Here is a 16,943-nt window from a genome sequence, read left to right on the forward strand (position 1 = left end):
GTACCACTAACTGAAAAATTTTTCTTTACATGCTCAATTTCAATCACGTATGAGGCATAGAAGATATAATGCTCTTTTTCTTTTTCTTCCAGATGTTACAAGCTGGCAGTAATAAACGATTCAGCTGTACATTTGAAATTATAGTGAACATCATTATGGAATATTCACCAGCTATGAATAACGTAAGTTTCAAACATTTTACTACATATTATTGTACTCAACGCCTCGAAGTACGAGATGGAGATATTCTTGATGAACAAACAAACAACCCTTTAATTAAATGAAACAATTTTGATTAATTTTCCATGTACCACACTGACAAAAATAGTTTTTACCTAATTATCTCTTTCTTTACCATTTCTCAATTCAATTGGCTAATCAAAGCAATGTTGTACTATGTTATTTCAGATATGTGGTCCTAGATTTGCCGCATGTGAGAACGTACGTAGATAAAAGGTAAGAATAAATGAAGAATAAATTACATAGTTTGTCTTTTTTGATGAAAATGTTCTTAGATTTTAAATGAGCATTAATTGTGATTCAATAATCATGCACCACTAACTGAAAACATTTTCTATACATGCTCAATTTCAATCACGTATGAGGCATAGAAGATATAATGTTCTTTTTCTTTTTCTTCCAGATGTTACAAGCTGGCAGTAATAAACGATTCAGCTGTACATTTGAAATTATAGTGAACATCATTATGGAATATTCACCAGCTATGAATAACGTAAGTTTCAAACATTTTACTACATATTATTGTACTCAACGCCTCGAAGTACGAGATGGAGATATTCTTGATGAACAAACAAACAACCCTTTAATTAAATGAAACAATTTTGATTAATTTTCCATGTACCACACTGACAAAAATAGTTTTTACCTAATTATCTCTTTCTTTACCATTTCTCAATTCAATTGGCTAATCAAAGCAATGTTGTACTATGTTATTTCAGATATGTGGTCCTAGATTTGCCGCATGTGAGAACGTACGTAGATAAAAGGTAAGAATAAATGAAGAATAAATTACATCGTCTTATCTTTTTTGATGAAAATGTTCTTAGATTTTAAATGAGCATTAATTGTGATTCAATAATCATGCACCACTAACTGAAAAAATCCTCTATCAGTAATTAATTCAGACACTCGTTAGGCTGAAAATCTTAAAACTTTTTGTTTTGATGTTTTTTTTTGCAGGTATTCAAGACGGCTGCAATGCATCATTAACTAGGCAACTCTGGATAGCTGAGATAATTGGTAAGACATAATAATGAAATAAATTTACTGTAAATGGATTTTGTGATGAACATTTTCTTTTACTTAAAATGATCACTATGATTGTATATTCATGTACCACTAGCTGAATGTTACCGTAACGTTCATTTATATTGTATTCAAATATTTGTTCAACTGAGTAATAAGTTTTGTGTCTTTGTTCTTCTAGATGTGAATCTCTTCCAGTTGTAAATCGGTACACGCTGCATTCACGGTTTGAGCAAAGGTGTTTTGTTGATTTTTCTGAGATAACATTCGTAATCCTGTTAAAACATATAAAACGTTACATTGCCATTTTTAACAGAAAAAATATTTATTGCAATAAAAATGATCTTTATAAAAATGGTTTTTGATTATTTTTGCAATAGCAAGATGGCACGGTATGTGCGTAGGCTTGGCCCCAAAAAGCATGAAAGAAGCAATACTTAACAATCGAAAGCAAAATAAAGAAACAATATTGCGATTTACTCGTACGTCACTTATTCAGAGAAATATCGCTCATCTTCCATCCCCTCCGGCATGTAAGTAAGCCCGGACTCGTCCTTGTGTAGCAAATTATATCCGGTGCCATAGTTCAGATCCTGCATGAGTTTTGTGGGTGCGTTGCGTAGATGCAATGGCACTCCTGGCATCGGTCCTTTCCACTGGTCAATGGAAGCGCGGCACCGCTTGTATGCATCGTACACCTCACGGCTCTTGGGTGCCCGAGCCAGATAGACGGCACAGTGTGCAATTATACAGTCTGCCTCTGGCATTCCGACTGACTGCACGGCCGCGAGTGTTGCGGTGGCCACCTGTAGGGCGTTTGTGTCCGCGATACCGATATCCTCGCTCGCCATGCGTATCATCCTGCGACAGATGTACCGGGGATCCTCGCCGGACGCCATCATTCGTGTGGCCCAATATAAGGCAGCGTTATCGTCTGAGGCCCGAATGGATTTATGCAGCGCAGAGATGATGTCATAATGTTGATCTCCCTTCCGATCGTAAAGAAGATGGGATTTCTTTATGCCCTCCCGTACGTCCTCCAGCGATATCACCTTTGGTACCAATGCGTCCTCTGCGAGCAGGGCGGCGGATGCTCGAAGCGCTAGTTGCAAACTGTTCAGTCCGATCCGTGCATCTCCGTCACAGGTTTCGGCGAGCCAGCGCATGGTGTCATCCTGTATTATCAGCCTACGTGGGAGAAAAAAAATTATCATTTCAAATGCATCGCTGAAATTATCTAGAGCTTACCGAGGAATAAACGACAATTTGCTAAAGTCTGGCAAATCGTTCGTATTGTTGTTGTCTGTGACCTTCACGGTAGAATACTCTGGCAGTGCCCGCTCCAAGATCCGCATCATGCCCTCGACGGAGTGTTTCTCCAGCACGATTACCCGGCACCGACTTAGCAGAGCAGAGTTGAGACTGAAGGAGGGATTTTCCGTTGTGGCACCGATCAACGTGATCGTGCCGGCTTCAACGTGCGGCAAAAATATGTCCTGTTGCAGTTTATTGAAGCGGTGTATCTCGTCCATAAAGAGGATCGTTCGACGCTTGAATTTTGCCTCGTTCTTTGCTACTTTGACTGCTTCCTTTACCTCTGACACCCCAGCCATCGTGGCGGAGAGCTTCACGAAGCGAAAGGTTCCCTCGTTTTGTTTGCAACGTTTGGCGATTATGTTCGCCAACGTTGTTTTACCGCAGCCGGGTGGACCCCACAAGATCATGCTCGGTATGGTGCCCGTCTCGAACAGCGTGCGGAGAATCGTGTTCCGTCCGATAATCTGCTCTTGCCCGACGAAATCCTCGATCTCAGATGGACGGACTCGTTCTGCAAGTGGCACGGTTGAGTCCACCACATGCGTCGGTATTGTTGCCTCGTGGCGTTTTGGCTGGGACGAAGTTTTGGCCACCTGTTTCGATTCCTTTTCAACCTTTTCCTCCTCATCTGTATCCAGGTTGCTGATTATTTCTGGTCGTGGTTGAGCCGTTGGACTGGACGTTACAATTTGGGAACCTTCTATACGTGATCGCTTGGGGGCCGGACTGGGATCGAAAATACTAAAGTGCCGCTTTTGATCCTTGTTTTGATTGGAAGAGAGAGGACGTGATGTGCTGACAGCTTCCGATACGAGAATTGGGCTGTCCGAACGTGAACTGCTACGCGAAAGGCATTCTTCCGCGTGTTCCTCGATCTGATCGATCGAGAACCATTTGTCGCAAATCGGACAAGCTACCCTCGGAGAGCTGGTTGATGGTTGGGCGGCATCGTAAGCGCTAGTGTTTGCCATTATGCACAAAACTGAAGCTCAAGCAGTTCTGCACAGTTAAATATCCAAAGAGTACCATGTAACACGGATGTTGCACGGTTCCTGCCCCGAACAACTAGCTGAAATTTAAGTTCAATTGCGCGGGAAATACAACGACGTTTTGCGGGTAAATGGATTCAAATAAAACACAAGAAGGCACAATCGAATGAAACGGGTTAAACAATTATAGATCTACTGAATGTCATTGGTGGATGAAAAACTGCAAAACTGGAGATGATAACAGTGAAATACTTCGGACTAAACAAGTTTTGTCTAGAAAATAAAATGCTGCACACAGAATACCCTTTCTGATAGCGTTTGCGAAAAACTAAATGTCAACATAGATGACAGTGAGAAGCCGAGTGTAACTGAATGCTGTTATACGATTTTTTTTTGCAGATGCATAATCAAAATAGAGAGTCGTCAGAGAGTGCTGAGTGATAAATTTTTTAAACGAAGAAGTTCAAATAAATTTATTTAAAACAAATAAGCTTCACACAGTTCCCTTTTTCGTATATTTAAGATGTGCATAAACTACTGTTATACGCTCCTATGATTCATCCTTCCAATGGGAGGCTAGATCATAGCGACAAACACTTTGACAGTTGGCAGAGAAATGTGGCCCTTAAACAGATATTAACAATTTAACGATCAACATTTTAAATCCCTTTAAAGAAGAATGTTTTCTTAATTCTTCGCTACGCTACGCCTATTTACGACTCTGATAATGAAAATGTTGTACGTATGTACATTTTCCCTTTTCTTTTTTCTCACAATTTTGAACAACTGGACTAACATCAATTCCCTTATCTTTTTTCTCTTATACCTCACAATTTTGAACAAATGGACCAACATCAAGCAGCGAAACACGCACTTGTTCCTTTACACACAACAATAATTTGTTGGTTCTCCTATCAAGTAGTAATGTAGAAAAAAACAACACATAAAGACATGCTGCTCTTACTTTCGAAGAGTTGCTAAGGAATGCAAATCCCATACCTCTACGATTTATTCGACTGATTGTCTACAAACATCTTAATAGGGGAAAGGATTCATATCATAGTGCCAAAACCACCCCTATCGCAGAAACATACCACCCCCACCGCATGGGAAGGGGTCCTTGTTGTCGTTGGTTGTCACTTGCCGAAACACGCAAAGTATTCAAAAACAGCAGTAGAATGGGGAACTATCTATTCATCACCTAGCACGCGAGCGTTCAGTTGGCCCTTTCGAATGCTCAATTTGCCCTTTCAACGCCTGCAAAGACCTGGGAGGGCCAACCAGAAACAGGGTGACCCAAGCGTGCAAACACGCCGAAAAATAGCGCAAGGGGAATGTCAAGTTTATCATTTTGCGATGATGGCAAATTGGGAACGAACCGGAGCCCTGGACGGTGCTATCGATCCAACAATACGACCGGTTCCACTGGCCGTGGTGCATCAACCCATGGCGTTAAACGTACGGCGGTCGTGCACCGGAATGGACGCCTATCCGATCACGAGCGAGGATCCGGATGTGCGCCAAAAGTTCGCGGAAAACATCTTTCAAATATTGCGCCCATTGTCTGTCACAGAGATGCCCCGGACAGGTTCCGACCAGGGCGATGACGAGTCGTCCGAGTGTAGTGCGCTTTCCGATCCGTTCTCGGATCTGGACGAATCGTACATTCTTCTGGATCAGCGGAAAAAGGTCTGTAAAGCGGAGAGCGGTGACTGAAGGGATGTCCTGACGGGTCATGTTTACCTTGCGCAGAAGCCCGGAATCGACGAGGACGACGAGCTGCTGCTGATGAATCAGTTCACACCCGAGTTCCGATGTGCCTACGACGACCTGAAGGCCGAGAATCGCCTCCATCCACCGGAGGCTCGATCGGAAACGTCCGTCGGACCGGGACCGGCCGGGAGTTGTGGCTCCTGTCCGGATCTCCATTCCGGTGGTGACTTCAGCCCCAAGTTCCGAGCGTTCATCGATGAGATGCTGCGCAAGTGTGACCTGCAGTACCACCAGGAGGAGAAGAAGCGCCGGGAGCAGCTGCAACAGAACCAACAGCGCAAAAAGGGCCGCGTACGGACGGTGGTTTCGGAGGAATCGGTATGCGGTCTAGAGACAAACTCGCTGTCCGGCATCTGGCGCATGTTGGACGCGATGTCAGAGAACGAACGCGAGATCCTACCAACGACGGGCCCAAACTACGATTTGTACTACGATCGGCGCTTCGATTGGATGACCCGAGACGAGATCCCGTGGGATCAGATCGAGGCGTCCAAGAAAAAGTGCGAACAGTGGCTGAAGCTGCCGTGCCAAGTGAAAGAGGACACCTCCAAGCCCAAGTAGAGAAAGGCGAGAGATTTCGCCAGCTAAAGCATCCTGACGAATGATCTTTTTGTATACTCTTTTAGATCAATAAACAGACCCAATCCCGGCAGCAATGATAGTACTTGTCTGGTAATGGGAGACCACCACTTGCTCCCTCTCGGGCTAACGCATTACATCCGCGTCGGAACCACCAACCAGCAGTATAGCCACTCGATACTACGATGCCCCGGGTGTACGCATAGATTTTCCAATAGTTCTCCGATGCAAAGTACACATCCGCCACGTGTCGAAGGCCAGCAGAGTACATGAGCCGCCCAATCCATTTGGCACGCTGTTTGCATCCGATCGAAACCAGGAAGGCACTTCCCCGGGGGCCGAGTGTTTTTCTGTGCCAACTTCCTCTCAACAAGCCGCCCGGTTGTTCCCTGGGCGGCCATTTTGCACGGCACAGCGCCGCCTGCAGCAGCGGGTTAGTGCAAATAATTGCGAAATCGTAATACGCGCATCGAGTGCGAGCCCGTGTAGCGCAACTCGCCGAATGCACGGTGAAAATTGAATATTATCCATTCGGCAAACAGCCCGGAAAACACTCCTCAATTATGAGCGCCCGACCGCAACGGAAGCGGCCTTTTTGGACCCGCACCAGGGAACAACTTTTCTCTCTTTCTCTCTCACACACACAAACACTCGCTCCCTCGAGGGTTCAACTTTTCCATTTCTCGAAATCCGCCGCCCGAGAAGTGACCGACACCGGCCGTGAATAAATGATGGCCTCGGTTGGTTAATTTTAATTTTCATTACCATTCCGCGAACGGGTGCCCGTTGCTGAAAGCGTTTCTTAATCGCCCTGTCTGTAGCGCGGGCGGCTGGAGGGAAACCGGACAGGCTCGAAGGCTTTCCTGTGCCAAGCTTTCCACAGCTGCCGGCTGGGAGCCACGGGCAGAGCATCTCCTACAGAGGGTGATGAATGCCGGTGACGGAAGGATGAATGGGCCGCTGTTGCAGGTGATCCGTACCGGAAGGTGTCGATGTGCAAAAAGGTATCCTCCACCCACCGCGGGCTTTGGAGGGCAAACTGAAAAATAACAACATAATAATTAATTTATAGCCCTGCAAACCTGTGGGAGGTTGGACCTTTTTTCTACGCCCGTCCATATCGTAAGCTGTGTGTGTTTTGTGTTTTTTTTATTCTTTTCCGAATGACCAGAAAACCGGACGTAGCTCCATTTTTTCCTTTACCCATGCTTTCCAGCTCATGCGGGTAAAATTGGAAGTGTACAATTTAATTCGCTCATTTTTCCACTACCCCAGCAGGTGGTGGGCTCCCTTCCATTGCTTTCCTGCGAAAAAAAGATTAAAAAGTGGAAAAGAGGACAGCACGCCAACGGGTTGGTGGGAGGTGGGAGGTGGGGGGTGGGGGGATATTTATTTACCGCCGGCTGCTCATGATGAGCCCCGGTTGCTAAGATGGGGTGAAGGAAACAGAGAAGGATAGATTCACAGAGAGGATGAAATGTTTGTGCGAGCTTTTTCGAGCCAATTTCCTCCGCACTGCCTTCTAGAGCCGGGTTATTTCTTTTGGAGGAGGTCACTTTGGCGTGTCGAAGGACCAACGCTCGATGCAAAGGTGAGGAAAAACTCACGGATAAATCACAGCGTGTTTTCTGGCACGTCCTTTTCAGCAAGAAAGGAAGAGAAAGCGGCGAACAAAAAGACGTGGAACAGTGATGGACGATTTTTTGGCGCATTTACTTCTATGGTCAGTTATAGATAAATTATATAGAAACTTAAATAACATATCATAAGGAACTGTATCAAATGCACCAACGTGTTTGTAGATTTATCTTAAACAGGCTAAAGTTCAATAATCCGTTTCTCTTCTGAGGGAAAACTTTCCAAAAGTTCATGACTGTAACGGTTCTTTTTGGTTCAAATTTTCACCGCTCTTATATCACAGGGAAGCCGCTTGATCAGCCCCACCTGTCGATCCTTAAAACAGGACCAAACAAAAAATAGGGTGGAATAAAATAAAAGGGGACATCGTTTACACTTTTAATTACCTTGTCAAACAATGCGCACCGTCTTTTTACAGTGTTTTTTTGTGTGTGCTTTTGCCCTTTCCGTCGTGTTCCACAGCTGGGGGTGCGAAGCAATTCCCTTTATGATAGGGATAATTATATTTCCGAATCCGTTTGACAAGATAAAGAACGAATGGGGTGGGATTCCGGTGTTGGCTAATAAGGACGAACCGGGGTGGGATTGCTTTGATGTACGGCAAATTTCTTGGACGGTTTGTTTTCATACCGATAAATGTGCGTCCTTTTTGCTCTGTCCCATAGCACACTCGATCAAAGTCATTTGCACTTGGTGACGAAAGGGGTTTTTAGTAACAGCTGCTCTTCGTCAAGGATTTTAATCCCGTTGACGCGTATTATTCGATTGTTTATTAGGTATTCATTTTTGTATTATCGTTTTTGTTTTTGCACCACATTTGATATTTAACGAGCGTTCCATTACTTTTTACTTCAAAAGAGTTGCGTTCCATGCGCGCCTCTTGAAAGGTAAAAACCGCATTTTCTGCGAAATACTTTCCAAGACATCATATAAAACCTGCCCCAGTGCAAGTGAAAATGCTTCCACGTGCTATTCGATGCTACGTATGCATTCGGTTTCCTATTTTAAAATACTTTTCCCATAGCCAACTGCGAGCTAAAAGAGGCACAAAGAGGACAGACAGAGGCACAAGGAGGACAGACAGAGACACCTAATTTTCGCTACAGCACTCCCTCTCAGATGGTGCGGGGGTCGCTGAAAATAAAGCGGGCTTCCCGTAGTCACCGGAATTCCGGCATGTATTCTCTCCAATATCCGGCTGCCTTTTCAATTTATATGCATTTTATTTTTATCGCGGTGCATCGTGGGTGATTTTTTTTATCAAACAACTGCCCGACAGAGCCAAAGCGGGAGTGTTTCATCATCTGCAAGCGGTATCGGGATCGGGATGGTAGTTTTGCGTTCGTTATTTAGACATTTTTTGTTGCTGTTGTTTGCCTGCTTGCACTTTCCATTGGCCCGTTCGGTTCGACGTTGCACCGACAACTTCACCGGACGTGCCCTTTCGGTGCACGAGAAGATGCCCTCAATCGGTATGTGGCTGGGGCCGATGGAGTGCGTTTTTTTCCTTTTTCTCTTTATTAAATCAAACCGACCGGCGTGAGTGGTTTCGTGACTCGAAATTGCGAGCCGTTGGTATGGACGGTTGAGGTACGCCGAATGAATGCAGCTCCTGGCCAATTGAGCAAGTGGCCGCTGATAAAATTTTTCATCCATACTCACCATCTAGTTATGGCTCACACGGTACTACAATTAGATGAAATTTCAGCACATTGTGAAAGAGGGGTTTCACTTCCAATTTACTCTACCCCACTCATCCGAAACGACCCCAGAGCGTGCTTTTAAAACCGTTCGCATCTGGCGAACTTGTCACATTACACCCCGAAAGCATCGTGGCATCATGTCGGGGTAACGATTTCGAAACCGCAACGGTGGCTTTCCCGCTTGAGGTTTGCTCGCGACTTTAAGCAGTCACCGCACGTCCGCCCCGAAACCCGAAAAGCGACACCGAAACGTTGTCGAAGCCGGGCCAGTGATGGAAGGCGGCAGTCACGGCACATTTTCCGCGTCACTGCCGGATAAATAAATGAGGAATGTATTTGGCCCGGAAGGCTCGGATGCTGTGAAAGTAAAATAAACGTCCACACGTACACCGATGTGCGATGTGCGCCCGCAAAAACGTGGGAGGATTCGGAAAGAGTTAAAACAATCCAAACCCCGGATCGACGATGTACAAGCGCAAATTTAGCAACCTGGTCTAAGTACACATTGGAGCTGTGTGCTTTTTTTTGCTCGTGTCTTTTCGAAAGGGGACGCTCAAATCACAAGAGCTTAGAAAAGACACACCGTCAGCGTTCGGTGCGCTCGGGATGTCTGTTCGCACGAACTGGCAGCATTCGTGCAGGGAGCGTGGGTGTATTTCTTTCCACATTTTCTTTATTTCTTCCGCCGGATCCGACTCTCTCGGGCGTTTGTTTAGTTTACACTTGGCTCGCTGTCACCAATTTGTTGGTTCTATTTGCACAAAAGCGAAAGTTGTGGGTGGCCAAAACATTTTACCCCACAGGCGCTGCATCATCCGTCCCCTTTGATTTCACCAGCTAAGTTTCGCAACGCCCCCCAAAAGCAAACAAGGCGAGTTAGTCTGTTTGTCTTTTCTGTTATTCAACCACTCTGCTGCGTTGGAGTGCGTCCTGAAAGGCGTTTCTAAGACCAGTCCCTTGAGCTCTTCATCGTGTGTCATTCGGGTAAGCTGATACCTTCGTTTCACCAATCACTTTGACCGGGACTGACCCAAAACTCGGCGCTTGAACACTTTCCCTGGACACTCCGGAAGGAAGGTGGATGAAAAAAAAGTTTTGAAAAACAATTAACAAAACCGTTTAGCCGGGTTCCGGGGTTTGGGTTGCACTCCGCGCCCCCAAACGTCCGCAAGATTGCTTGCGAATTAGTTTGCCCACGGTTGTGGTGGGGTAAACTTTTTTCCTATTTCCAAACCCCAGAGCTTGAGCATTCTAATCGAATTAAATCACTTTGATCCATCTCTCGGGCACCTTTCCCAAGGCCCGAACCTACAGCTGGAGTAAAGTGGCTAACGCTTCATAAATAACCCGAAATAAAAAACCATGGCTGGGGAATGAAACAGGAACGTCACCTCGATGGAGGCGCCTGGTGCGGTGTGGTGATGGAAATGGAAAACTTTTCATCGTAACCGCAACGTGGCACGAATGGAGAGGACGGCGTGGCAGAATGTTTCCAACGAGTTGCATTATGTTGCAATCACATCCACAAGCTGTGTGTGTGTGAGTGTGGGATAGTTTTTGTTTGTCAGTTGGCTCGTTTGTTTCGTTTGTTCCATTTGTTTGCACGGTTTGTTTTAGAACTGTTGCATTGTACGCGTGGAAGCGCTCATATTGTTTCTCTCGATGTCTCTTTGATCCCCACTCTCGACCACCACACACCGGGCCCGATGGGTAATTTATTTCTCAGTATCACGCTCTCTCCCTCTCTGCGTTTTTTTCTGTGCATCCTCCAAACGTAGCGCTGGGTAGGTTAATAAATAAAAAAACAACACAATTTCACTCGGCGTGGTTGGAACTTTTTCTACACTTCATACTGAGCCCATTCGTTTGTGGCTGTAATAAATTGCGTTTTCACCCTCTCTTGGCCACTTTTCCATGGTTGCGGGTTAAAAAATGTGGCATTTTTGCTGAACTAAATGTGTAGGAATGCATTTTGTTAATTATTCGCCTACAAATGTCAGAGGTTGCTTCCCGTTGATGGGCTTTATTGAAAGGTCTGACGATATGATTTCAAACAAGCATTGCAAGTAAAGCCATTAGGATAATTGTTTTCTTTTTCAGTTCTATGCTTCATTCAACGAGCAAAGTAATCAATTCATTTGTTTAATTAATGCGTACATAACAGTACCCATTGTGCATCCATTATGGTTACATCCGGTTGGACATTTGTAACATTTCACTCCACACGCGTACATGCCACTCAAATGCGTTCCGATGGAAATTGCATCTAGCCACAACTTTATTTACTTTTCAATTGAATTTGAAGCACCCAATTTTGTTTCTTTTTCGGTGGTAAGGTGCTTCAAAAATATGCAAACCAACCAACAGTATAGCAGTCCGGACCTGCATCAATAACACTACAACAATATTGGCTTCGGTTGCCACTGAAGTAGGCAATAAAAAATACCGAGAAAAATAACTAAAAACGAAATCTAAACGAGCTCAAAGAGGCTCAGACTGAACCGTAGTCTGTTAGAACAAGCCTTATCATATTTTGTGAGCACGTTTTTCACCTCAGCTTATTTTGCAGTTCTGACTATTAATCATTCCAACTACATCGTTGGACGAATAAAAAAACTGAACACGTAAAGCTGGCAAAAAGGCTGCAATTCATTGCTGCTGACGCTATGCAAATCGTACCCGATGAACCGCGGCTAGAATGGAAAACAATCCATGCGTTATGAGCAAAATATTGGGTGTTTGTTTCGGTTTTTCTCACTCAACTACAGCAACGGTGTCGCTCGAAACGCATCGAAACTGCACCGGTGCTGCATGCTCGCTTGCTTTCATGTTTGTCATTATTTTAAATTGATTTACGGGGGGAGGCTTGTTGATATAATTACGCCATAATTGAACGGCACCCGAACAGGAGTCCGTTTGCCGGTTAAAATGCTGATTCAATTCCATGCCGAGTGGCGATCCGCCGGGTGTAAAGCCCAAACGATGTTAAAGAGGGCATATTTTATGCTGCTCTTATTTTGTTGGCAAATCCATCCCCATCCCAGGTTCCTCCTGTTTGGCCTCACCGTTTGACGGGTTTTTAATTTATGGGCGCATCCCATTATCACCCACAGGGTACATTGCAGTGGCGCAAATTAAGGATGCGCATTTGCATTTCTAATCACGAGGCAATCGGGCGACGGATGTAATCGATACTACCGGACGGAGAGTGGATATCAATTAGTTAGCGTATTAAAATGCCATCATGCTGGAAATAAAACAAGGGCCGGATGCTGCTCGCGTACTTCTCCGTTTCTCGGTTTTGATAGTGTACAATTTTTGATACCTTTATTCAATGTCGTTCTTTTCATTCACCGTTGCTTCTTTATTGTAGCGCATGTGCTTCGTATCGCTCTTTTCCTTTGTTAATAATTTTAGTAAATTTTCACTAATCCACTACAAACAGCTCCCACTCACACGTACGATTCCTAGCTTCTATACACTCATGCACGCGTCCGCCGGTTGACCGGCCACCATCTTACCGCCCTAATACATCCACACCCACCCCCTTTCATCCTTCCACTCTTTCAACCCTTCTTCCCAGGGATTCAATACTATTTGAAGGTAAGAAGTAACAAATTGGTTCGCCAGCTCACGCTAAGCTAAGAGTGGTTTAGTAAGAGTAAAGCAGCGACTTTGCAGATAGCGTTCGATGGCAATTCGTTCGGTGTTTAAATATTTGCTACCAATAAATAGTGTTAAATGGTCATGCGAAGGAAAAGCAAACAAGGGAAAACAAACCCGATTGCAGATGGGGACGCAAGACAAGCGGAAGAGTTAATGTTGGTCTCCCTCCTGCGAAAGATCGATCGATTTGAGCTCAATGGTTTCGCTTTTTGAATTTCTTTTTTTTTCCACCTTTCGCGTGGATTAATCCTATCCATTTCTTTCTATTTTGTTCGTAACGCACATTACCCTTCTTAAGATTATATTCGCTTTGTCGTGTTAGTGAAGGCATTATTTTAAGGAATAATCAATTGCAACAATAGTTAATAGGTCCTCTCTTTAATGCTCTCTATTTTTTGTTGTTTTTTTTTCATCTCTAGTTATGCATTCCTTACTTTATCGTCTTCCCAAAACGAAAAGGAAAAGCATACCACTCACTCCACAACCGAAACAAACCAAAATGAGAACGAGCGAGCCGTGGAAATGGGATGCATTTTCTTTAGGTCGAGCCGCTGTGCCATCGGGACGTTTTGGGAGGATTGTAATTTTTCCTATTTTCTCACCACACCATTCCCACCTGGCTGTACAATTTGCGCTATTTTTGGTTTTTTTCTACACACCTCACCTGCAGCTCCACGTGTGCTCAATCGCTTGTAACAAATAGTGTGGCGCGCCTTTTTTTTAGCGCCAGGGATGTACACCACTTGCTCCATTTCATTTTGCATTTTGTCCGCAACGTTCATCTCGACTTTCGCGCTAAACGGGTCCTTCCGCTCGATTGGCCGCCATTTTTTTGTTTGTTTGTTTGCGACACGTGTTCATCCAAGCTCTAGCTGCATTGTTCCACCCGCAAACCGGTGAATTCCGATGTAGCTGTTAATGGGGCGCGTCTTCCGTCAGCGCGATTCTGTAACCGGGTGATCGGGACCCGGTGGGCGATTAAATAAACCGCCCCGTCCAGTGCCTGGCCAGAAGGGTGTTCGCGACCGCAAGCCCTACGAGAACCGTGGCCGGTGAGCCCCACCGTACCGTGCCCGGTCGGATTGCGCTCGAGCTGAAGTAATCCCGGCATTTGCCACTTTCCGGCGTGTAATCGACGCAGTGCATCTGTTTCCGGTGGAGTGCATTTAGAGAGCGAGAGCGAGAGAAAAAGAGATAGAAATAGGGAGAAAAAGAAACGGAAAGTTAGACGAGCGATGGAAAATGGGTTTTCTATGCCCGGTAGGTGTTGAAGAAGGGATCACCATTGCGGAGTGGTAGGGTTGAAACATGGTGTGTTGCTTAAAAATTTGGCCACCCTCACGAAAGTGTCCCGGTGTGGCTGGCAACCCGTTCTCCCCGAAAAACACGGCACATCGAAATGGTGCATGTTTATTTGGTTGAGCCACCGCGCGTTTTGCACTCCCTGGAAAACGGCCAGCCACATTCGTTTCCCGGTATTGCGATAGTTTTCATTGTCACCAGTAAACGACGGGGGCAGCATAAATCATGGCGCCCAGCCTTCCCTATCCGGTGGAGCAGAGGTCCTTGCATGAGCCCGACCCATAGCTGGGTGGTGCAATATGCATGAACCGGCTGGCAGGAGCAGTATTTATGCGACCGTATGGAGGAAATGGTAACAAACGAAACGAAAAAAAAAGAAAACGAACACCCCTCGACCGGTTCGTTGTTAGGCAGCATTTTACGGGCTGGTTTTACATGCGCTTCACCCACCCCATGTGGTGAAGTGTTTGAATTTAGTGGGTCCTTTTCACGCACAATCGAGTGCGGTGGAATGGTTCGCGTTCGTGTTCAACGGGTGGAGCTGTATGTTTTATGCATCCGCACTGGAGTTGATGGAGCGTTGTTGATGAGCGGCTCCGTGTGATGAGGCTTGTTGTAAGCTAAAAAAGTTGTTGAACACAGCCCGCTGGATACGAGTGGCGTAGGTTTGGGTGGCTTAAATGATGCGCTCCGTGTCAAACGGGAACTGAGGGGACTATTGATACAAATTGGTTTAATCGGAACGATGGGGTGGGATTAGGTGTCGTGTTTGCTATTTTGCTTACGGTTTTGTTTCGAGCGGAAGAGGTTAGTTTTATAGTGGCTCTTGGTTAAACATGCTCGACAATGGCAGCTTTTATGGCAGGTTGCCACAAACGGAGATGTCACAAACCGTAACTCATCAAACCAACGGTTCATCGCAGTAAGCTGGTGACGGTTTTTATTGCCTTTAATTTATGACACCTCATCAACCGTATCACCTCACCATCATCGCAGCAATCCTGCCTGACTGAGCTAGGACATCTTCAGTCTGCCTTCCTTCAGGCTTCACCAAGAAAAGCCACTACACGCCCGATTGCGCCCGACGCCGTTACGATGGCTTTGTTAATCGAACAATTACCAGTCCCTAATTAGCTCCCACTTTGTCACACGGTTCCGCCTCAGGACGATTTGGGTCGTAAACATGCTTCAGTCCTTTGCTCCAGCTCTTTCCTCTCCGCATGGCGACAGAACTAGTCCTCCGAACGATTGATGTTTGCCGTGTCACACCAAACAGACAGACCAATAAACCGACACAACCCCGGGGGCCGGGTCGGGAAAATCCAACTGGCCTTAAACACCGTCGCAACCCGGCCGCCCAAAGTCAACACCAACAGGCAGCAGCCATCCTGTTCTCGCTCCGCCCTTTGGGCTTCTTCCGGTCGAACACACTTACCCGCATCAGCGTGTTGGACATCTTGTCGAGGAATTTGCGCGTGAAAAGCGCCGTCTCGTCGCCGCAGGCATGCCGCACCGTAAACTCCGAACACTGCATGTACTTCTGGAAGGCACTGTCGGGAAGGGAGAAAACCGGTTAGTCGGGTTAGGGAGGCCCTTTAACCGGATGGCTCGGTGGAAGACGAATGGAGAATCCGACTCTGGGATTCGGACGACTTAGCGCGCCAACCGCCCTTACGGAGATGAAGATAAATACAGTAGACACACGGGATCGAGCGTGGGCCGGCAACGCGCTAGTGTAGCGTGTAATCGGTGTGAAATTGACGGGAAATGCTTTCGATGCAATTGACGGAAAAGCGCCACGATGCACTCGGCAGGACATGACAGCTGGTAGCTCCGTGCTTTAAGCTATCACCAGTCACTCGAAGCGAAGCCTTTAAAGGTTTTAATGGGCTACCGAATCGACGCACAATTGTCTTGAGTTTGTAACCGTTTCGATTCCACGCAGTTTCACTGCCATTGATGGGTGATCTCGTCCGTCTCCGCTCGACACAGCAACGTATGAGATGACCAAATTCCATTATCGATCCGATGGTCATTTGATGATTTTCCAATTCCTCGCTTCGGCCGAGTAATGGGCCACAAAATTCGGCAAAGGACATGAAACTCGAGGGCGACATTCGGCGTTGCGATGCGATTGTAAATGAATCGTCGTTTATCGCGGGACCGATACTTAGCCGGAAGGTCAGCGGTACCTAATTTGTGGCCTGTTCTCGGCCGCACGACTGGCAGAAGACGAGAGAAAACAAAAAAAAACAAACCACCATAAAAGAAAAAAAACATCCCCACCCGCCACCATAAGACTGGAGCCGTTTGGCCAGATGTCCGGTGGCAGACGAAATTGAATGGTCATTGGTTGCCATTCTGCTTGCTCAGCATGGGTAGTGGGAGGCAGTCCTTCCTTGGTGGTGTTGGGAAAATTTGTGCGATCGCCTGATCCCTCGGATGGGTTTCGAAAAAAGTGCCATGTCACTGGCAAACCGACACGCGGTCGAAACGAGCCGGTTCCTGGCGCCTCGTCCTCGAAGGGCTGTCATTTTCGTGTGAAACAATAAACATGATTGGCTTTGCCGGGTGGATGGGAATAGGAAAGGGAGAGGGAGGAGGGTGATGGGCGAACCCAAAGACCCCCGACAGGCTGCTAATGGTAGTTAGTATCCGTATGAAATGGCAATCGTTTTCGCCGGCCATTATTTGATGCGCTTTTGTCAGG

The 16,943-nt window shown here is 46.0% G+C and overlaps 3 protein-coding genes and 1 long non-coding RNA gene across 4 annotated transcripts in view; 2 read left to right on the top strand and 2 right to left on the bottom strand.

The window, feature by feature from the left end:
* Positions 1 to 104: 104 nt before the first annotated feature.
* Positions 105 to 1,592, top strand: LOC128720980 (uncharacterized). Its single transcript, XR_008410768.1, has 6 exons — positions 105 to 182; positions 409 to 456; positions 644 to 733; positions 960 to 1,007; positions 1,201 to 1,260; positions 1,448 to 1,592. It is a non-coding gene; the product is annotated as an uncharacterized LOC128720980 (long non-coding RNA).
* Positions 1,593 to 1,629: 37 nt separating this feature from the next.
* LOC128730180 (ATPase WRNIP1-like) lies at positions 1,630 to 3,554 on the bottom strand. The gene is made up of 2 exons (XM_053823212.1): positions 2,515 to 3,554; positions 1,630 to 2,454 (listed from the first exon to the last, which is right to left on the bottom strand). Exons 1-2 carry the CDS (start codon positions 3,552 to 3,554, stop codon positions 1,758 to 1,760), a joined length of 1,737 nt encoding a protein of 578 aa, XP_053679187.1. The 3' UTR covers positions 1,630 to 1,757.
* A 1,497-nt stretch (positions 3,555 to 5,051) lies between these two features.
* Positions 5,052 to 5,906, top strand: LOC128730181 (uncharacterized). Its single transcript, XM_053823213.1, has 2 exons — positions 5,052 to 5,261; positions 5,325 to 5,906. Exons 1-2 carry the CDS (start codon positions 5,052 to 5,054, stop codon positions 5,904 to 5,906), a joined length of 792 nt encoding a protein of 263 aa, XP_053679188.1.
* A 6,659-nt stretch (positions 5,907 to 12,565) lies between these two features.
* LOC128730727 (uncharacterized) overlaps positions 12,566 to 16,943 on the bottom strand; it is a 34,822-nt gene continuing 30,444 nt past the window's right edge. The window contains exons 5-6 of the mRNA XM_053823805.1: positions 15,669 to 15,783; positions 12,566 to 14,077 (exon numbers count right to left, since the gene is read on the bottom strand). Of these exons, the coding sequence (XP_053679780.1) occupies positions 13,910 to 14,077; positions 15,669 to 15,783 (283 nt within the window). The 3' untranslated portion in view covers positions 12,566 to 13,909. The remainder of the gene's footprint in view (positions 14,078 to 15,668; positions 15,784 to 16,943) is intronic.

This window comes from Anopheles nili, chromosome 2, assembly GCF_943737925.1.
Source record: "Anopheles nili chromosome 2, idAnoNiliSN_F5_01, whole genome shotgun sequence".
Lineage (NCBI taxonomy): Eukaryota > Metazoa > Arthropoda > Insecta > Diptera > Culicidae > Anopheles > Anopheles nili.